Source organism: Agelaius tricolor, unplaced genomic scaffold, assembly GCF_023055355.1.
Source record: "Agelaius tricolor isolate 1412-34295 unplaced genomic scaffold, bAgeTri1.0.p SCAF_1, whole genome shotgun sequence".
Lineage (NCBI taxonomy): Eukaryota > Metazoa > Chordata > Aves > Passeriformes > Icteridae > Agelaius > Agelaius tricolor.
This window is the reverse complement of record NW_027269261.1, coordinates 61,158,703-61,178,771: the sequence shown is the minus strand read 5'-3', so window position 1 is coordinate 61,178,771 and position 20,069 is coordinate 61,158,703. Positions and strand designations below refer to the sequence as shown.

Genomic DNA, 20,069 nt, shown 5'->3' with positions numbered 1-20,069 from the left:
TTCTTAGACCTAACAAGAGTGCTGCCTTACTCTTCTTTAGTTTAAAAGAGAATCCTGGCCTATGTTCTCTTCTGATATTAGGTGTAGAGTATTGGATCTGGACTCTCTGTGCTTTAGAAAATTTGCATACTGCTATGAGATAGGAGCATCTTCAAATGTCTGGAGAAGACTAAGGCCCATGCCTATCAGCAGCCCAGTTTTATCCTCCTACCCTTGAACTTTACAGAAAAGAGATAGGTATGTAACTGCACCTAGAGATAGATCTTGAGTGTGACAGAAGAGCAGTTGCAAATAAACACAGGTGGGGTATGCTACTCAACACTTCTGTTCCATCAAACGGTTCAGGAAAGGGCTAGTAATGCAAAACCTCTGTTGAAGTGAAAATCCCAGGCCTGTAATCAGAATGCCACATTGCCTTTTTCTCTCTTCATCTTTCATGATTCAGTAAAAAACAGAAACTTATTTTAATGCGGTTTTTACTCAGCATGTGCAGGACTCTGGAAACAGTGCCTCCCTTTCCTTGGAAAACTGTGTGATGGACACACATATTGCCAGTCAGTCTGCTGCCATTTCAGTGGTGCCCTGCAGACAGCTAATTATTGTGCTGTGCTGATCCTTCAGCATTTGGAGATGGCCGATTACTCTCGTGTGGGGGTGTGTGTGTGTCAGGTGGCATTAATGTGAATGCTTGTTTACTGAGGCAGCTCCAATGATAATTGAGATCCTCATGTTGGACTGGTTCCAAAGCTGTGGGGCAGTGCCGGTGGCTGTACTGCCCTGCCAGAAGAATAACAGAGGCTTCACATTGAGTACCCACTGCTTTTGCTTCATGCCATTCTTCCTGAGCCTCTGGCAGACATTGGTACCCCCAAACCAAGGACATCTGATCATTATGGAAGCTACCTTCTGAACTTGTGCTGTTTTCAAAATGGTGTGCTAAAGCAAAATGTAAGCTGGAGCAGAAATCCAGGTTTAAGGTGACAGAAGAGTTAAAAATCCTTATTTAATATTAAACAACCTAAACACCAAGACTTCTGAGCCCTTGATATGAGTTGTGTTAAAATCTTACAGTCCTATATAAATCGAATACTTCTATTATGTAGGAATAACAAGATTAATTTTTTTCATTCTTTGTAGTAGACAAGTTAAATTGAGCTGAAGGCTGGAGGCATTGAGATTCAGGAGCATTTACTGATTGATCCAAAGCCATACACAGGTTCATTCATGCTGTGTTTTGTTGTAACCTAGCTAACAGTGGAAACCACATGGGTTCTTTTGTTGCCTCAAGTAACAGTAACATCAAAGGACTATCAAGGTGTTTTTTAAAAATTGTATAGCAACTTGAATGATTAATTACAGAGAAAAAGTCATCTGAATCTAGTGTTCCAAAGCATTGTTAATATTATAACTATTGTTGACTGAAACTGTCATTCAAGTTCAGTTTTTCCAGAAAATACTAAAGGAAAAGGTAGTATATAAGCAGGCAAGTTATAATAAAGGACTGAATATTTAGGCTTTTTCTTGGGGTATTTTGTTTGGTTTTTGTTTGTTTTTGTTTTTGTTTTTTTTTTAATTTAAAACCTATTAGTGGTGTTGGTAAACAGAAAACCTGCTGGAGTCTGACAATTATATTGTCAGATTTCATTGGGAGCGTAAGCCTTGCTTAATAATACACAACTGAAGTTAAATACCACATTGGTAGTGTTCAGTGTTTCCTTGTGACAGCCCTTTAACTGCTCAGAAACATTGCTCAAAACACCTCTGTGAGCCTAGGAAGCCAAAAGAAAATTACATGCTTTGCCCTGTAGCAATGGCAGAACTGAGATTAACCAATATATTCATGAATTTCTGAAAACTGCATTTCATCACAGTGGTATGTGTTTGTCACAGCAAGAACTTAAATCACACTAGCATTGGTGCCTTAAAACCTTTTTCTGAGCAGAAGCCTGTATCTTTTATCTTGTATTTCTTTTGAAGGAGAATCATTGTGATAGATGCAGCAGCATAAGTCATCTGGCAGAGGCTAGTCCTAAAACACACAAAACCAGTAGGTTGAGAATAAATGTAAGTAGACATATATAAATAGATTTAAAATAAAATGCCCTGTTCTGCTTAAGAGAAAGTAGAAATAAAAGGTGAATGTTCCAAGTTAATTTCTATTTGTATATTTTGTTCCATGTCTCTAAAAAATTTCATTAACAAAAGCATACCCCATACTTCAAGTTTAATGTTTTATAGCCAATTGAGTGGCTGGACTTTATCTGATTTGGATGTGTAAACAAAAAGTTGCTCAGAAGGCAAAAAGATGACTGTTGTGTGCTTCATTGGATCATCTGGGGATATGGCTGCATGTCCCTTTATAGCACTGTACAGACTGTTACATCTGATTGGAGTAGCCTTAAACAGGGATCTCATCTCATTAGAAAAGCAGAAGCTATTCTTTTTTTTTTTCTCCATAATTCAAGTTCAGCATAGCTACTCAAGGATTTTAAAATAATACTATAATATTAAAAAAGGAAAAAGTTGATCCTGTCTTGTTTTCAAATGAGCCAGCTGAAGAAACCAAACATACTGTTGATATCCTGTCTTGATAACCCCAGCAAGGGCTCACTGACTTGGCTTTAAGGAATTTTCTCTTTTTGTGCAATTGCCGATAGAAATGTAAATTTCCACCAACTTTTTGTTTATCTTGGTGACATCAAAATTAGATTACCAATATTGGTCCAACCCCATTATAGGAGCTGTTACATACTCATTCTGAACCCAGAGCTTTGTTGGTAAGGGAAGAGGAGAGTGTACAGCATATTTTAAATTAAAAGGCCTTTTTCTGTTTTAATGCTGTGCTTTTTAGAAAGAAAACTATTGTGAAACCTGTTGTTTTTCTATTAATTTTTGAAATTTGGAGGTGGTAGGGCATATGGCTGTCAAGGTACAGTATTTTATATTCGACAGTTCTCTTTGGAAATCATGCATGTAACTATCAGTGAAACAAATGAAACATTGCAGTGATTTATGGAAAGATGTGTAGTTACAGTAGCTTCTTTCTTGAAAAGAAAATAAGCAAAATTGTAGAACATGGGGTTTTTACCTTTTAAAATTATGGAAGTCATTGTAACAATACAGGTGAGTAGGAAAGCATAATTTCAAAATATAGTTAATGTCATAATGACAGCAGTCAGCTGTCCATATTCAGAGATGAACTTGAGCAAAGAAAGCCTTTTACCTGACCAATTGAGTGGAGAGATGCCTGCAGCCAGTCCCATCCCCAGAAACAGAAAAGTGGAAACAAATGAAAGATCCACCTCTCCTGTAATCCTATGCCACAAATGGAGCATCATATTTAATACAGTCTGTCCTGTATCTTACATAGTTTTGAAAACTTGAGTGTGATGCTATTCACTGTTGTAACATGTATATACTATTCAGAGTATAGGATATTATCATTGGTGTGTTGAGTATGTGGTCTGGCTGACAACTCAGTTGAACACTGCAGAGCATTCTATTCTACTAAAGAAAAATTCTAGTTCAGCCCCATGTGTTTTGGTTTGTGTTGCTGTTTTTCCCTTTCCTACTTCTTGTGCAAACACAGGTTTTCTGACTTTGGCATGACTTTGACATTTCTTAGAGCAGTATTTAAAAGTCATTGTGTCAATGTTCACTGTCAAATTATTTCCCCAGCAGGAGTGCAGTGAATGTTAAGAAAGACTGTAAAAAATATCAGTCTCTTAATGGAGTATCACAAAATGGCATTTGCAAAGATGGGGCACTCACTGCAGTAAGGGGGTGTGCTCCAATCCTCATGTTTTGCCCTTGAAATGCAGCTTCTGTGTAGACATTACATAATAGAAATATCCTCCTTCACATAAATAAATAACCACGGTAATATGACTTTATTTGGAGAGACATGGGTATAGTCAAAGGCATCCTGTGTTGTATTGTGTAAATACCATTAAAATTATGAGGGAGTGGGCTAAACATTTATCAAGCAATTTTCCATAATGAACGTTGTAATAGAAATTAATAAAATTTGTGTGACACAAGTTGCTGTCAATAGGAAATGTGAAATTGAGGGTTTCACTCGATGGATTTATTACCATTTTAAAGTACAACTACTTACTGCATTTTTTAAAATCTTCTAAGTTACTGCATCTACTTCCAGGAAAATCCAATGTCATTTTGTTTGAAATCAGTTGAGTGTCTGAGAATAAGGAGTAATTGTTGTTCTTCAACTTCTAGTGCAGTCAGCTGTCCATATTCAGAGATGAACTTGAACAAAGAAAGCCTCTTACCTGACCGATTGAGTGGGGAGATGCCTGCAGCCAGTCCCATCCCCAGAAACAGAAAAGTGGAAACAAATGAAAGATCCACCTCTCCTGTAATCAAGTAATTATGATTGAAGCAATGTCCATGACTAACAGCAGTATTTTATTTCTGTGTTCTCCAATGTGATTTATAAGTGTGCAATGACTGAATGATTTCAGAAAGGCCTGCCTATTTATCTACATTTTCATTTACAGGGAAGAAAAATGGTTTTTTTGGTGCTTATCAAAAAGGTCATGGAGCTGTCAAAGAGTGATACTGATTTTACTGTCTATGGTTTAACAAGAGTTTGGTTTCATCTTCAGTGTAACTATCTAGGCTACTAAGTGGTTAATTGGAATTTAAAATGGAATGCTGACTGGTTGGTTTCCCTTTCGAAAATTATTTCTTTTTGTTCCTTTTGTTTGCTGTAGTGGTGTTATTGATGTGACTGTAAATTAATGTAGCTCTTTGAAGAACAGCCACTATTATGTCTTTACAGTGGGAGTGGGGAATCAAATTACTGGAACTGAGTTTTGCAAGAAAAATGCTGAAGTCTGTAGCTGAAGCTTTTAAACAGGAGCACTGGGAAAAAACAAGGGAATGTGATACCAAGATGATTATTTTCAGATGATTATTTTATCTCAGAAATTGTGGATATTGATTCCTGTGCTTATTTTGGGCTATAGGGAAAAATAGAGAATTTCAGAAGGAAAGGAAAGGAAGAGAGGCTTTCCCTTCTTTTCAAGGATTACATTAATGTAAATGTAAAAGGGTGGATGATGTGAAATGTGAAAATGTGAAGATTTCCAGTTCCCACTGTAATGACCACATATTTTCAATAGATGGTATTTTAAATTGCCTTCTCAAAGACAGTTTCAGCTTCATGCTTTAAAACCCAAAATGTTCTGCTGTCTAAGAGTTCTGCCTGATTTGATTGTTACAAAAGTAGGGTTTTAGAAATCTGAAGTGACTTAATTACTCCCTGGCAGGTAGCCTGCTTAACATTACAGTGAATCCACTGGCACTCTGAGCAAAGTCCTCAGCAGCAGGGACTGTGTCAAGTGCTACTTTTTCCATTGCCAATTAAGAGGCTGCATAGAACACTTTAAAGGCTGCACAGTGATATGTTATAGGAGAGAAGGTATAGGAGGAAAATAATAGCTCAAAGTGTTCTTGTGTAACAAATATTTGAAGTGGATAGCTTGTTATCAGAGGTAATATTAGACAAATTTTGTTCCTGTTTAATTGTCTAATCATTTTACCATTGACTTAATGGAGAAGAGAGTTCTTTATTTTGATTTCTGAAAATGCCATGTATACAATTTTTTAGTGGCAAGTAAAAAAAGTTCTCTGTATTTCTTAACCAAAAAACTACCTTGGATGTTTTCAGTTTACTTTTTCTGTATAGAGAAAATAAATTAAACAACAGCTTTGCTGCTTTCACTTCTAAAGATTTTGTTAATTTGTTTTAAACAGTGACAGAAAATGCCCCAGCCCTGGTCATGTAGGTATGAAATCTTCACCTCACAATCGACCATCGGGGAAAACTGTACCAGAAACAACCAAGCTGGAAGATGCAGAAAATAAATCTCCTTGCAAGAAGCCCCTGTTATGCAATGTGAAAGAAAAGAAGGCACCTGGGTAACTCTCAGTTCCTTTCAAAGTATTGAGTGTTTGGAGTCAGTTCAAAATGCAACTTACCTGGCAAAGCAGTCCAGTGATTTGTCTGTGGAATTCTTAGAAGCAGTGGGGAAGGAGATGGAAGCTCTTCAGCTCTCTTTATCTTAGAAATAGAGGGGAAGGAGTATCACAAGGTATATAAGAAATAAGAAATATATGTCAGAGAAGAGGAAAAATACAATACAATTATTGGCAATTGAGATTCTTCTTCCTAGGTTTGTGTCCAAATTATTTTATATATACAAATATGCACAAACATGGAAAAATTAAAAGTGATTCTTTAACTTCAGTATCTGGCATGTATTTTTGACAGAAAATGACATGAGAACTTTTTTATACCATAAATATTATTCTCCAGTGCAAGTTTGGAAACTATATTTGAAGCTAAAAATACACAATTCAGTGTTTTCATGGGGATATGTGAGGCAATAGGATTCCCTACATTTTTAATTAGTTACAGTATCGCTACATTATTTTATTGACTATTTTCAAACAGAAATAGATGGCATCCTGAAGATGTGTCATTTGTTATATATTTATATGAGCTACATTATTTTGTATTCATAATATATGAACTGTGTTAGCAATAATAGTGTCTTCAGAGACAGAGACAGGAGAGTTGGTATTTTATGGTAAATAAAACAGCCCACAGTAAAGCTGATGATTGAAATGGAACTGTTTTGTTAAGAGCTGAACTTTGGTGATCTTTATTGGGTCCCTTCCAACTCAGGATAATAAACAGCATTCACTAGTCATACTCTAGTGAATTTAAACAGTGCAGAAAAGAAGATGGCTTCAAGTGTAATTTTGAAATAACCTGTGTTAAAAAATAGATGTCATTCATAATTTTTATCATACTTACAGTAAATTCAAATTTTTTTAGAAATATACTTTGGCTTTACAGACTACGTCTTAAAATTAATTGAAGAAAAAGTGGTTTTGTTTTTTTTTTTTGGAGGGTGTTACCTTTAGAAGACTTAAGATAACCAATACTTGTGCTATCTGTTCGCTGTGTTGAGTCAGTTTTATTAAGAGAATAAGTCTTGTGCCAGCTTTGAATTACCCAGAGACTTTGCAGCTTGTATTTCAACTGTTTGAATACACTGATGACTGGCTGCATTTTATTGTCTAGCTTTCCTCATTCATTATGTATCTAGCAAAGTCATGGAGGACTTTCAGTTGAATAATCTCCCTTTGAAAAAGACATGAAAAATAATGTTCACAACATTAGGTATATATGAACTGCTGGGGTTATAAAATATTGAACATCTGCTTATTGCAATACCCAGTGGATCTTTTTAGATGTGTATTCAAAGTACACATGCATAATTGAAGACATAGATACACACACTTGTGTGCTCTTTAGTTGCTGAGCTCACAGTGTGGATTTAATTATGTTTGACTTCAGTTCAATTGTGTATACCTTTGTATTCAAAGGTAGTATTTTGTTTCATAGAAGTCTTTCATTGAGGAACCAACCACAAATGATCCCAAACATGAGTTTTATTTTGTTGTGTTAAATCTAGGTGGTACTCAGCTAATCTCTGGTTCCCTGGTTCCCCTTACTCTTTTTCTTTTCTCTCTCTCTCTCTCTCTTTTTTTTTTTTTTTTTTTTTTTTTGTCTCTCTATGCATCAAACAAGTATACTAGAAAATTTTGGTTTGCAAAAATATAATTATGTACATAAATACTGCATACTAAATAGTGTGTCCCTCTGGAATGTTCCTGAGATTAAAATTCATGATAAAAATTACATGTCTACAGCATATCCAATTTTAAACTATCTTCAGAGTAGCAAAAGAATTTCACTGTATCACTGTAATAAAAATTCTATTCTGGAAATCTTTACAGTGAAGGAAGCTGAACACTCAGACTTGGGAATCAAATTAAACTGGCTCTTAAAAGAAATCTATTTGTCTTCCAGCCTCTTACCCAAAACCTTCAATTCATGATACGGTCATATTTAACTAATGAGGTCAAATTTCTGTATGTATGCTGCTATGAAAATTGCCCTTGAGAAAATAGGGAGGTGCTTGTTTCCTCACAGGATTAGGTGATATCTCTTCCTTAGCTGAATTAGAAAATTTTCTGTGTTTGTGGAGTTTGGAAAATAAGTTTTAAGTGAATAAATTTTTCTGAGGAAGATACTGTAGAGAAGTCCTTTGTGGCACAAGAAGTTGTGCCTGCTGTATGCATTCCACTGGTATTGGTTGTCATGCTATTATTATTTGTGTCCTGTCATACTAAAAAGGCTGGATGTCCTGATCTGCAGTGTTCATTTGCATTACTAGTGTGATAATTATATTTCTGTTGAAGTCAGTGAACCTGAAGCTCCTACTTGATTTAGTCACAAATGTTTTCTTGTACATAATATATCAATGGTATTCAACAGTATAAATGTAAACAGTGGAATTAAATAGGTCTGTTTCTTCTGTGGATTTGTGTTTTGAGGTTAGCTAATCTTGATGCCTAACAAAGTGTTAGGTGTGCATCTGCTTTTCCTCTGTGATTTTGACATTTGTTAAGGTGTTCTTCTTGACTCCTTCTGTGGTAGATAGTAAAGCATCGGTTCATATAGCAGTGGGATTTCTCGTAGTCTTGGCTCTAAGAATCATTCTGTTTGGTGTCTATTTTTAGAAAATGCTCATTATGTACTTGGTATCTCTGAGTGCTCTGAGTATCTGTGATGGTTTAGTAAGAATCGACCAAAGTGTTCTGAAATTCTTAAAAAGCAGAAGTGAGTAGACACATAATGTCATCAAATTCCTATCACTTCACATTTGTAAGAAACCAGGAAGTACCAGGAAATACATCTGGAAATGCCTTCTGAAGGCAGAGTTTGAAAAGGAACTTCCCAAGGCTGACTTTAAGAGGGGAATGTACACACCCCATACATCCCCACCTTGAGAAATTCTCTTATTTCCACATCTCTTGCCTGATTTTTCTCAACAGGGGGAAGACATTCCTCTCTGCAAATTATTGGGCTGGCAAGCTTAGGGAGCAGCTGGATAAGAAGTAATGCAAAAGCCGATGCAAAGGAATATAAATGTTTTTGGTGATATTTTTGGGATCATTAGCAGCTGCACAACAGGGTGTCAGTAACTGAACTGACAAGGAGTTGATGCCCTGTAGAGATGAATGTTGGGCAGAGGAAAAGGAGTAAGTGTTATTTCAGACAGCTCCTGAAAATGGGCTGCATAACCAGCCAGGCTTTGTAGGACACAGGGCTATATATATGTGGGTTTCACTCTTCCCACCTTATGATGTGGACACATCCACTACCTCCATTTGTGTATTTTCCAGTTTCAGTTATTAAGTCAAGTGTGTTGGTATGGTTTACATAATATTAGTTTACACTATTCTTGAGCCTTCTTTGCAAAATTCATGTCAGTAGTCATGCCATTCTGTGTAAGTCAGAAGTAGGATCCTCTTCCTTTCTTTATTTTACAATGATGCAGCATCCTTTTTGTGGGAATCCTGGTGTGTCAATAGCATTGCTAGCGAGAGATTTTATCATGCTTAGTGATTTTTATGATGTACTAATAAAAATTGAACATCTTCTTTTTCTCAGTGGAGTACTACAAACAAAGGATGCCATAAAGCACAAAGAGTGTGAAGATGAGGAGACAGAAAATAAGCTGCTCATTTCAAACGAAATCAAAGGTAAATTGGCAGTTCTTAATTTGTTTCAAATTAAAATCTGTAAAAGTGAAGAAGTGTGATGTCCCTTGAAATTCTCATGAAACTGTATTGCAAATTATTTTCCACATTCACTGTCTGTGTCCAAAAATTTCTTGACAGCAACACTTTCAGCATTATGTCCTGGTTTGAGGCAAATTTGGAAGAAACTTCCAAAGGGATGTTCCTTAAAGGGCAAAATTCAGCAACCCTTCCCCCTACCTGTTCAGGAGATTATCTTGTAACCATCAAAGGTTTTTCCAAGAACTTTATCACAGTTGTAAGGATGAGTGCAAAATTAATAGCAATATAAAAAAATCTCATTTCAATGATGTTTTTCTACTGACTTTTCAAAATAGTTTATTAAACCAGTCTGAATTGTAAAGATATAAGATTCACTTTTTGCCTTGAAAATGTATTGAAAGTTAAAGTACTTACACATTACAGATACAATGCAAAATTAAGGTGTCTTATTTAACCCAGCCTCAGTCTTGTTGAGGTGATGGCCAGATTGTGGCTCCTCATTGGTGAGACAGGAAAGTTCTCATATAGTCTCCAAAGATTTCTTCCAATGTGGACTTTTCTTCTGTTCAGTGATTCTGAGTGTCTGTATGTACAGCTATAGCAAAACTCTTGGCTGGACAGATGGAAGTAGCTGTTCATTAATAATTTTTATCCTCATTGTTTAGAAAGAATACAGCACAAATCCAGAATATCAGTGTCTTATATTTGCTAATTTTTTCATGTATAAATCTTAGTACCAGGTTTGTTATTAGACCGAGTCACTGCATTGTTGCAGTGCAGCTTTGCTGCAATAATTTTATTAACTGATACAAGGTCAATGCAAGTTACGTATCTTAACTTCCTAATCTTAATTCCTTGTATTTTTAGATTATTTTCTTCAGCAATTTTTTGTACAGCAACAGTTTGAAAGCTTTCATCAAAATTTAGTAATTGGCTTGAGTAACTGTTTCTTCAAGAGCTACATGTCTTGCCTTTTAAGTGAGCTCATCTCTGTAAAATGCAGGAAATTCTTTGAGACTGGTAGAGCTTGCATAAAGATAAAATTGAGGTAGTGGTTTATTTTTAAATATTTACCTCTTGTATTTTTTTATCTTAAGACATTATTTATCTGCCAGAACTTTTCAGACAGATCTGAGGCACTCTGGTGAGTGTAAAATTTGAGAGATTGCATCTATTGTAGGAGCTGTGAAAAAAACTGTATTAGTGTTTTGAAACATGTAGTTCAGTATACTAGAGAAAATGAAGCATTAAAAGAAGCAAATCTCTAAAGCAAATAGAAGAGACTTTTTAGTAATCTCAGCTATTTTGTTTCAGCAGGAAGGAAATATGCAGCTTTGATGTTAACTTTTGCATTGTTTGACACAAAAAAATTCAAATAGTTGGGAGCATTTTAAATTGTCTGGTATTGTTCTTTTAATTCTAAGAAAGCTGGCCTGCCTGATTTTGTGAAGCATTTTGAGTTTGACAAAATTGACACCAACAACCTCTGCTCGCTAGGTTTTTGCATAGTTAGATTTAGGAAAACAGAACATTTTCTTACATTATTGTCTGGAAAAATTTGTCCTTTTTAAACACATAATAATGTTATGTTATTATGTGTTTAAGTAGGATGGCACATTTAAGCTGTAAGAGAAAAATGGATCATTAAGTTCTTGCTATCGTGGTCATGGAAATCTCAAGATAAAATAATTGTGCATTTACGAACTGTCACTGTTGGTACCTGTGCTTTTTGCCCTGGGTTTTTTGGCATGTCATTTACCTTATTATTCTTCAGCCTACTTTTGCCATACTCACTTGACCAGTTCCCTACTTGATAACTTTATAAAATGTGTACTGCTGTCTTCCCTTTGTTTGGAGAAAGATTATTTGGAGCTAAAGAACTCCACTGAAATCACTGCCCCTTCATACTAACTTTTTTATGGGCATAAATCTTGTGCTTAAAAACCTTATATATCTAGACCCATGCAGGAGGCAATGAGCAGTGTTAATGGTCTCTCATTAATGCCAGAAAGTATTTGCCACTTACCTTCTATGAAATGTAAGTTTATATTTTGTTCTGTGGTAACTCATTAGGAAGATAGAGATGAACGCTCAGAGAGAAGGATAACAAGGTGGCGTAAAGTAAGAGAAACGTAAAGGCAGGTGGGCTGATGCTGAAGCAAAATGTCATCAGAAAAGGCATGGTTAGGATTTAAAAGTGTGAACTTTGTGCATCTGGCTGCTGTCTTGTGCAGCTGGCAAGCAGATTTTGTTTCTTCACTTCAGTGCTTGAAGAAGCAGTTTGTGGTTCTGTGATGAAACTGGCTGATCTCTGGTTCACCTCAAGTTAATCTTCTAAATGTCCCAGTTGAGACATAACTTGGAATATATCTTATATTTTCTATGGCCCAGAAAGACAGATTGCCTCTCTATGGGAAGCAGAGCATGCAGAGTGAGAAATACTCCAGAGCATTCCCTACTTCAGGGGATAGGGAAAACTTTTAACTGTCTGGTATAAGAGATATAGATTGTAGACAAAGTGGTGTGTTCTGGGCTTCCTGTTACAAGGTTACTCACACTAAATCTAAATTTCCTCTTTTTTGCTGTTGTGGTTTTATCTGCCACAGGGCTAGGGACTTTTATTTTTAATTTTTTCAATCTAGTTGAGTAAACTGTACTTTACATGGTCCACTGGTGCTCTTTGCCTTACATGTGAGGCAGATACTACACAGACTGAGAATGCTGCTCACTATGCCTGTACCTATGTGCTGTTGTGTGTATGCATATATTTATATATGTGAATACAGGGTGTGATTTGTGTGGTATTTTCTTCACAAAGCATAATAGTCTGCTATTTATTATTTATTTGGCACTATCAATATATTGCATATTTTGTGAATGAAAGGAAAAAATAGCTGAACACTTAACATTTCCAACTCTTGAGAGACCTTGCCTAGAAGGAAAAGATGAGAGGGTAAGGATAGGGAGGGGATTTGAGGAACAATTAGAAAGATACTGTTCTGTAAAATATGCTTTACATTCAGCATAGTTTCTACCTTTTACATTCCTTTCTCACTGAGATTTTTATTAGTATTAGAGGCTCTAAGGAGCATTTGTAAAACAACAGTGAAGTGTAACAAGACATTTAGGGAACTCTCTTTGAAGAATGAGAGTATAATGGTAATAAAATATTAAGGAGTCTATTTTAAAAGAAATGAATGGGTGGGCTGACAGTGCTGACTAAATGGCTTAAGAGTCAACTTCAGAATAATAGGCATTAATATGAAATGAGGATAGATCTTGAAAGTAACAAAAAACTAGGCTCGAGGAGCAGAACAAAACAAGCAAATGTGATAATATCCTATGTTAGGTGTATTATACACCAGCCCCACTCACTGTGCTGGCAAAAATCCATAATGGGAATTTGTGCCCTAGTTGTTGGGTGCAAATGTGTGAAAACTAGAACATTGTGAACTAGAACTAGAACTAATAGCAGCTTCTCAAAAGTGAAAGTAGAATGGAACTGCAACAGAAATGAACAATCCAAACAAAAATAGCATAGGGATTTGTGAGTAACTGCATGAACCATGTCATTAAGGAATATTAGGCATTAAGAGTGTACATTGTTGGCTGTTCCTTAAGTGAATCTCAGAGGTTTTCCACAATCAGAGTTGGCAATTGGGAAGTACTTGGGCCTGAGTTCAGAGAGCAGGCATGTTGCTTTTGCATTGCCAATGGATCTAAATGAACAGGGATGTCATATGCAGTTTGACATCATTCAAGGTATGACTCTTCACTCTTTCCTGCTGCACACATCTGCAGCTGCTGCTTTTCTCCAGACAACAGCCGCATGTGTCTGAAGGCAGCCTCCCACCAGTGCATTACCTTTGGGGACAGTGGGATGGGAGATCATTCCCTTCCATTATGGATGAGTGAGATAAAATGCAGCACGGAGGAGTTTAATGTTATTTTCCAAACAAAACATTCAATTAAAGCGGAAGCAGAGAATTTGCAGACTTTTGTGTTTTTTCCTCAGAAGAACTGAAAAACATTTTGTTGTGGATGAGCCATAAATGTTGTGTGGGCTGGGACTGTATAGCTGATTCACTTGGAATTTGGTAGCAGCGCAGTGCTGCTTTTGATTTGCTAACAGCTCAACCCCAAAGTTAAGTTAATTCTTGTATTGCTGTACTACTATTAAATATGAGTGTGATTTATTGTACCAAAATATTTAAAATTGTTTGACCTGTGGTGTGTCATCCTAACAGATCTGATGGCATGGAATTGTGTTGTGTTGAAAGAGACTTCTTCCATGTAGGAGTAGTTATATTTATAGAGAGCCAATATAATGATAGTCATACTAGTGGAAGAACAGTCATGGCACTTCCAATTCTGGTTTGGCATTCATGGCATTTTACTATTCAAGCAAAACTGTACAGCTTGTGTAGGGAGGCCCATGAATAGAAATGAATGTGCTTTTCCCATGACTGATCTCATCATTGACTGAGGATTTAATTCTTGTTTCTTGTTTCCTGTTGCTGAAGATGTTGAAGAACCCAACACACAGAGGCTTCTCTCCCAACCAGTTATTGTGTCTTCTAAGTTGCAAATCCCTGGCCTACCCTTGCGCTGGGAACAGCAGAGCAAGCTCCTTCCAAGTGTAGCTGGGATCCCAGCCAGCAAAGTTTCTAAGTGGAGTACAGATGAGGTAGGTTCCCCCTTTGTCTTCTATCTTATTACCACTGTCCTTGAAGGCTGATTCAGAGCTTTAGATTATCCCCCTAGATTAAGAATAATACATGACTGCTCAGAGGATTAGACTCAGGCAAATCTAACGTAAGTGATCCCCAAAATGCTCATCCCACTGCCATCCAGCCCCAGAGTAGAAGTATTAATTCATATGTGTATTGATGCAGATAAATATGTGTGTATATATATATATAAAAGCATATTCACTGGTGTTTTAAAGAGAAGTGCTAAATGTATGGCCCAGCATATCAAGTGCTCATGGTCTCCACTACCAACATCTAGTCCCCACACAAACATTCTGGAGGAATGGACCCCAGCGTAGGGGTCTGCATGAAGCAAGAAGCTATTCCTGGTACGTAGTTTGGATGTGGCACACTACTTTGGAGAGTGAGAATATAGTGCAGAGAGGAACTGTATGGATATGGTCAGGCCACAGCACCTGATTTTAAGATTAGAGCCTCTTTTCGGGTATGTAGCAATGCTTGGACAGACACAATCTTGTAATTGCTTTACTTTCACAAGTACCTGTGACTGTTCTCTGCACCTGAGGCAGTTGGATCTCATTTAATCAGAGAACAAAAGAAGCATGACTCTATGCACTTCCAGAACAAGGTGGAACACCTAATATGAGACTGTAAAAACAATAGCTAAAAGACTTTAATGATTGTCATCCTTAAAGACTATTTTGAGAAAACATGAGTCTAACTAAATCTTTTGTTGTATGCTTTGGTGGCAGGTCTCTGAATTTATACGAAGTTTACCAGGATGTGAAGAACATGGCAAGGTGTTTAAAGATGAGGTGCGTAAAAAAGGACAGAGACAAGAAAGCTTGGTAGAAATACATATAAATTAGTAGGATGAAGTGTATGGAATCTTAGAATCATCAGGGTTAGAAGAGCTCTTTAAAATATTAGGTCTAACCCTCCAACCTAGCACTATCCTTCTAGCCTCTAAACCTTGCCAACCAGCACCAGATGCAGATGCCTCTTAAACTCTTCCAGGGATGGTGACTCCACCGCCTCCTGGGACAACCCATTTCAGTGCCACATTGTTTAAAGTCAGATGCAAATGTATGGAAGATTAGGTTGGTTTTCAGGTCATGAAATAGGAGAAAGTAAAGAGAAAACCAGCCAAGTATCAGCCAGGTCTTTTTCCAAATTTGTTCCTGCCAATTGAAATTACTTACAAGCTTTGTGATTTACTGTTCTCTCTTGGTCTGGTTGGACAAGATTTATAAGCAAGGATGTTATTTTAGTTCTCCAGGATGTTAGTAAGTAAAACAAAGCAGAACAGTAGTTCGAGATAACCACCCCTTAAAACTCCTTGCATCTTGTCTCATCACATTTAGCTATTGATGCTCTTCCTCCTGATATAGCCAATTTATGAAGGTGATTTAACTCAGCAGCGAGTGAGAAGACCTGAAGGTTCTGATGAGGTTCAAAGGAGCATGTACTCACTTTGTGAGCATGTCAGGCGCGCATTTCTGTCATCTGAGAAGATTGTTTTTCCAAAGTTGTCATTAGGAATGGATAGGGTTTTAGATACATTAGGCCTTATAAACCAGGCTGTCTTATTTTTTTTTTCTGCTCAGAGGTTTGTTATTCCTTAATGTTAATGCTTAGCTTCAAGAAGGCAGTTTGATCACAGATGCCAGAGTGATCAGGTGCTTATCCCAGCCAGACGACCTGAATGGGCAGAGTCAGCCAGCCTTTCAAGTGAAGAATAATTTTGCTGCTTAGACTTGGGAAGGCACCTCCTGAGGAAAATGCATACAGATGGCTCTGCTAATCTCCTGCAACAGAAGCTTTCAGGCTGTGCTGTAGACTGTAATGACTATTACAGCTGCTTATCAAAGGACTGAGAGGCTGCATCTCTGGGCATTTGGCACTAGCTCAGATGTTGAGCATTTTAGTATTCAAGCCTGGATTGTTCCCTATGTCACTTAGGGTGTCTCATCAATGAATTTAGAGTTAAAAGTTGGCATATTGCTAATCAAGTCAGCAAACACCAAGTGCCACAGAGATGCTGAATCCTTAACACTTTCATTCTCAGAGGTGTGAGAAAATATTTCCCTTCTCTAAGATTCAGCTTCTCAGGCTTTGTCTGTGACTAGTAAATTAAATGTCCCCCACTGAGGTCAATGAGGTCATTGAGGCATGGACTAGCTGACATCAGTAGGCAGAAGATGCTGGTTCAAACTGCTATATGGAAATGAACCCTTAGCCTGCTTCTGTTAAGATGCTTCAGCTTTTTATTTGGGGGGCCCCAAGTTCACACACTTCAAGTTCTGAGCCCACCAAGTCTGGCTTTATGTACAAAATGAGTAGAAAGTAATTGTGGGTTACCACATGGTGCTGCCTGACTGCAGTGTTCCTCAACTTAGAGTGCTGGGTTGTCATTTGCAGCATGTTTGATTCAGAAAACTTGTTTCCTAGCCCTACAGGAATTTAGACTGTGTTTATCTCATGTTAGTATCTTTAAGGCTAAGCAGTGCTTCTGTCTAACCACAGTTGCATTTTATGTATAGCTATCCAGCTTACACTGAAAGTTTACCTATAGATACCTAAGTGATCCAAAGCTTACATAGGAAATGTTGGCCCCATTGAAGCCCCTGAAGTGAGGACCCTGGGGGCTCTTCCTGTTGGGATTTAGCACTCCTGCTGAGAGAGTGATTTGCCTACAGGAGAATGTTCATTTGTAAAGTTTAGTAAAATATCAACAATACAAAGAAAAAATATTCCGTGTTTTGAAATGTTCTGTTATGTTTGTGTCCAAGAGGCAGTTTTATTAGCCTGGTTCCTATTTTCATCTGGGATCAAATTCATTTCAATTTGCTATTTAGTGAGCAGAGAAGTGGTGGCCTGAAGGGGATTCCAGCTCTATAGCTGGGAGTGAGATCCAGAAGTTTCTCCTATGGATGCTTGCATAAAAGGAATAGCTAAGATGTTTAAAAGCATTGCTGTGCTTCAGTATAGTTGAATTACACTTAATTTACCCACTTTACTTTTCAAGAGGTTTTATATTGTCAGTATGAAAATGAGGACCGTTTAGCTAAAAATTAGCCAGACGTTGTTTTTGAGCAGGAAGAAGATCATCCTGTTCTCTTAGACTAGCTGATTTGTCTAAAGGTTGAAATTAAAGCTCTCCTGAAAGCATTTGAAAGTGCTTGTATTTAGCCAGTCCTTAACTTTGTCTGAAGTTGCTGGGACTTTTCTTTTTATGTTTTCTGAAACTTTTATACTGCTGCACTGTCGGACCTATTAATAGCTTTGTGTGTTTTTCTTTTAAAGCAAATTGATGGAGAAGCATTCCTGCTAATGACCCAATCAGACATAGTGAAAATAATGAGCATTAAACTGGGACCAGCCCTAAAAATCTTTAATTCCATTCTGATGTTCAAAGCTGCAGAGAAAAATTCACACAATGAACTTTGAAGATAATGGAAAATGTGCACGAACCAGCTTTCTCCACTGGAGCTCATGTTTTATTCAAAGCACAAAGACTCACTAGAAGTGTTGAGTAAGGACTCTCAGAAAGGAAGAAACTGAAGTTCAGCACTCGTGGACTATTTATAATCTCCTGGAGCCAGTACACATCTGAATCCTTCTGGGAAGTGTTCAAGCTTTTGAGAAGGTACTGTGTGACAACCGAGTCAGCTGGTCTTATTTACCAAACCAATGGCGCTAGTTCTCCATGGATGGTTAGGATCCCTAACTCTCTGGGGACATCAAGAAAACCTTCCTTAATTATTTATGCTGTATTATATAAGGGAACGTTAATATTTTCTAAGGATTCTTGAATTGTACTTCATGTACCCATTTTACTTTTCAGAAGCTTTTACTTCATTTTATCAAAATAAAAACTGATCAGCCAAAAATTAGGCTACAGGTAGCCAGATGAGACTGTTATGGCTAATGTGTATTTGTGCCATAGTTTGAAAATGAAACACTTAATATTACATATGTGACACTTTATGCTACAGCATATTACTTTACAGATAATAAAACTGTCTGTTTGCTTGTAACAAAACAAACCTTGTTGGGGTTGAAATTATAATGCTTTTTTGATAACTGAATGTTTTTACTTTTGCACGATTACAAAACTGTTACGTGAGTTTTGCCACCAGCATCTTTCATGTATTTTATCAAAAGACCAGTATAGAGAAGGCTGCAACTGAAAAATAAAGTTTGGCTTTATAGAAGATTTTTGTTTATGCTGTACAATAGAGTCCCAGCCATTTACATGGAGTCTGCTACAGTCCATCAGAACATGGAAGAAAATAGGAGTATTTTGAGGCAAGGAAATTAGCAGAAAAGAAATTACATTCAATTGTGTCTGCACTTCCCAGTCTTCAGCATAGTTACCACAACAATGGAGAAAAACCGTGCTCAAGCTAGGACTGCTACCCTGGTTTCATATTCTACAGAGGTTTGCTTTCCCAGGGGTGGGAGAATTATTTTACTCACCACTTCCTAGCTGAAAACTCTGATTTGTAAATGAATAAGGCATATGGAGAAAGGCAAAGCACAGGGAAAAGGATACTTAAATGCTTGTGGTGCACTGGCACATGCTAGGTGTAAAATACATGCAATTCACCAGGTCATTAGCAGGCTGCAGATGTCACCAGCAGGTACTGAGGTAAAGCAACCTCCTTTCTTGGAGGATTATTATAGGGAAAGTCGTTGCACGTGGTATTATACATGCAAGATGTAAACCAGATGCACTTTATATGGGAGAAAGCCTAGCAACCTGTATACTGAGGACTGCTCCAGAATTACTTTGCAAGAAGAGAGGGAAGAGTTGAATCAGGTTTTTTGGCAGCCCTCTGTTTAGTGCTGCAGTGGGCAGTTGCTCAGCTGTAGAACTGAGAACAAACAGAACATTCCCATTGCACAGAGCTGGGAGAATTTTACATCTTCCCACAGATTTTGCTAGGCTTTTCTTTGGCTGGAGTTCTTAAGTTTTCACTCTCTGTGTCCCTTCCAGATCATGTAGGTGATTGGTACCTGACATAATATGAGGTGAAACAGGGTCAGTATTAAGTAAGTTGCATTGCTCTGTTAATTTCCTCCCATAGCATTGCATAAATAATATTTTTACATTTTGTTCAATATGTGTACGTTCAAATTGCACTCTTATTGTACTACAATACAAATAAAACCTGAACTGGAGCCTCTGTTACCTTTGTGCGTGCCCAGGACTCCCAGATGAACCCAGCTGCTCCTGATGGGTGTGTGTGGAGTGATTTCTCACTGTAGCTCAGTGCAGCCAGCAGTTTTAGAAGAGCAACTTAGCTACTGCTGTGTGCCCTCTCCCTCAACACTTACTCCCAAAGCTCACATCCCCCTGGCCATTACAATCAGAATGCCATTTGTAGCCCTGGACTTTGTCACCACCAGCACCTGAAGTTGCACAGGCAGGTCTGTAAAAAGCTAAATTCTTCTGTTTTCTTTCATTGTCTCCTTCTGTGTAGTTTATTTTCCTCGACCCTCTGTGTCTGTCCTATGTGCCAGGTCTACAGCCTGCAGTGATAACCAACAAAGAGAGCTGCAGCTCAACAGAGATTACCTGGGGATGTTAGCACCTCCCTGAATTTTTATTTACAAGTACTTACAAGGTATTGTGGTTTAAGAAATTAATTTAAATTAATGCTGTTT

General features: G+C 37.4%; 1 protein-coding gene across 9 annotated transcripts in view; it reads left to right on the top strand.

The window, feature by feature from the left end:
• Positions 1 to 19,583, top strand: part of L3MBTL3 (L3MBTL histone methyl-lysine binding protein 3) — a 78,698-nt gene extending 59,115 nt beyond the window's left edge. For all 9 annotated transcript variants that reach the window (XM_071436862.1, XM_071436882.1, XM_071436871.1 and 6 more), the window contains exons 17-22: positions 4,237 to 4,383; positions 5,779 to 5,943; positions 9,554 to 9,645; positions 14,208 to 14,371; positions 15,149 to 15,211; positions 17,703 to 19,583. In XM_071436862.1, coding sequence (XP_071292963.1) covers positions 4,237 to 4,383; positions 5,779 to 5,943; positions 9,554 to 9,645; positions 14,208 to 14,371; positions 15,149 to 15,211; positions 17,703 to 17,846 — 775 coding nt within the window. In that variant the 3' untranslated portion in view covers positions 17,847 to 19,583. The remainder of the gene's footprint in view (positions 1 to 4,236; positions 4,384 to 5,778; positions 5,944 to 9,553; positions 9,646 to 14,207; positions 14,372 to 15,148; positions 15,212 to 17,702) is intronic.
• Positions 19,584 to 20,069: the final 486 nt, after the last annotated feature.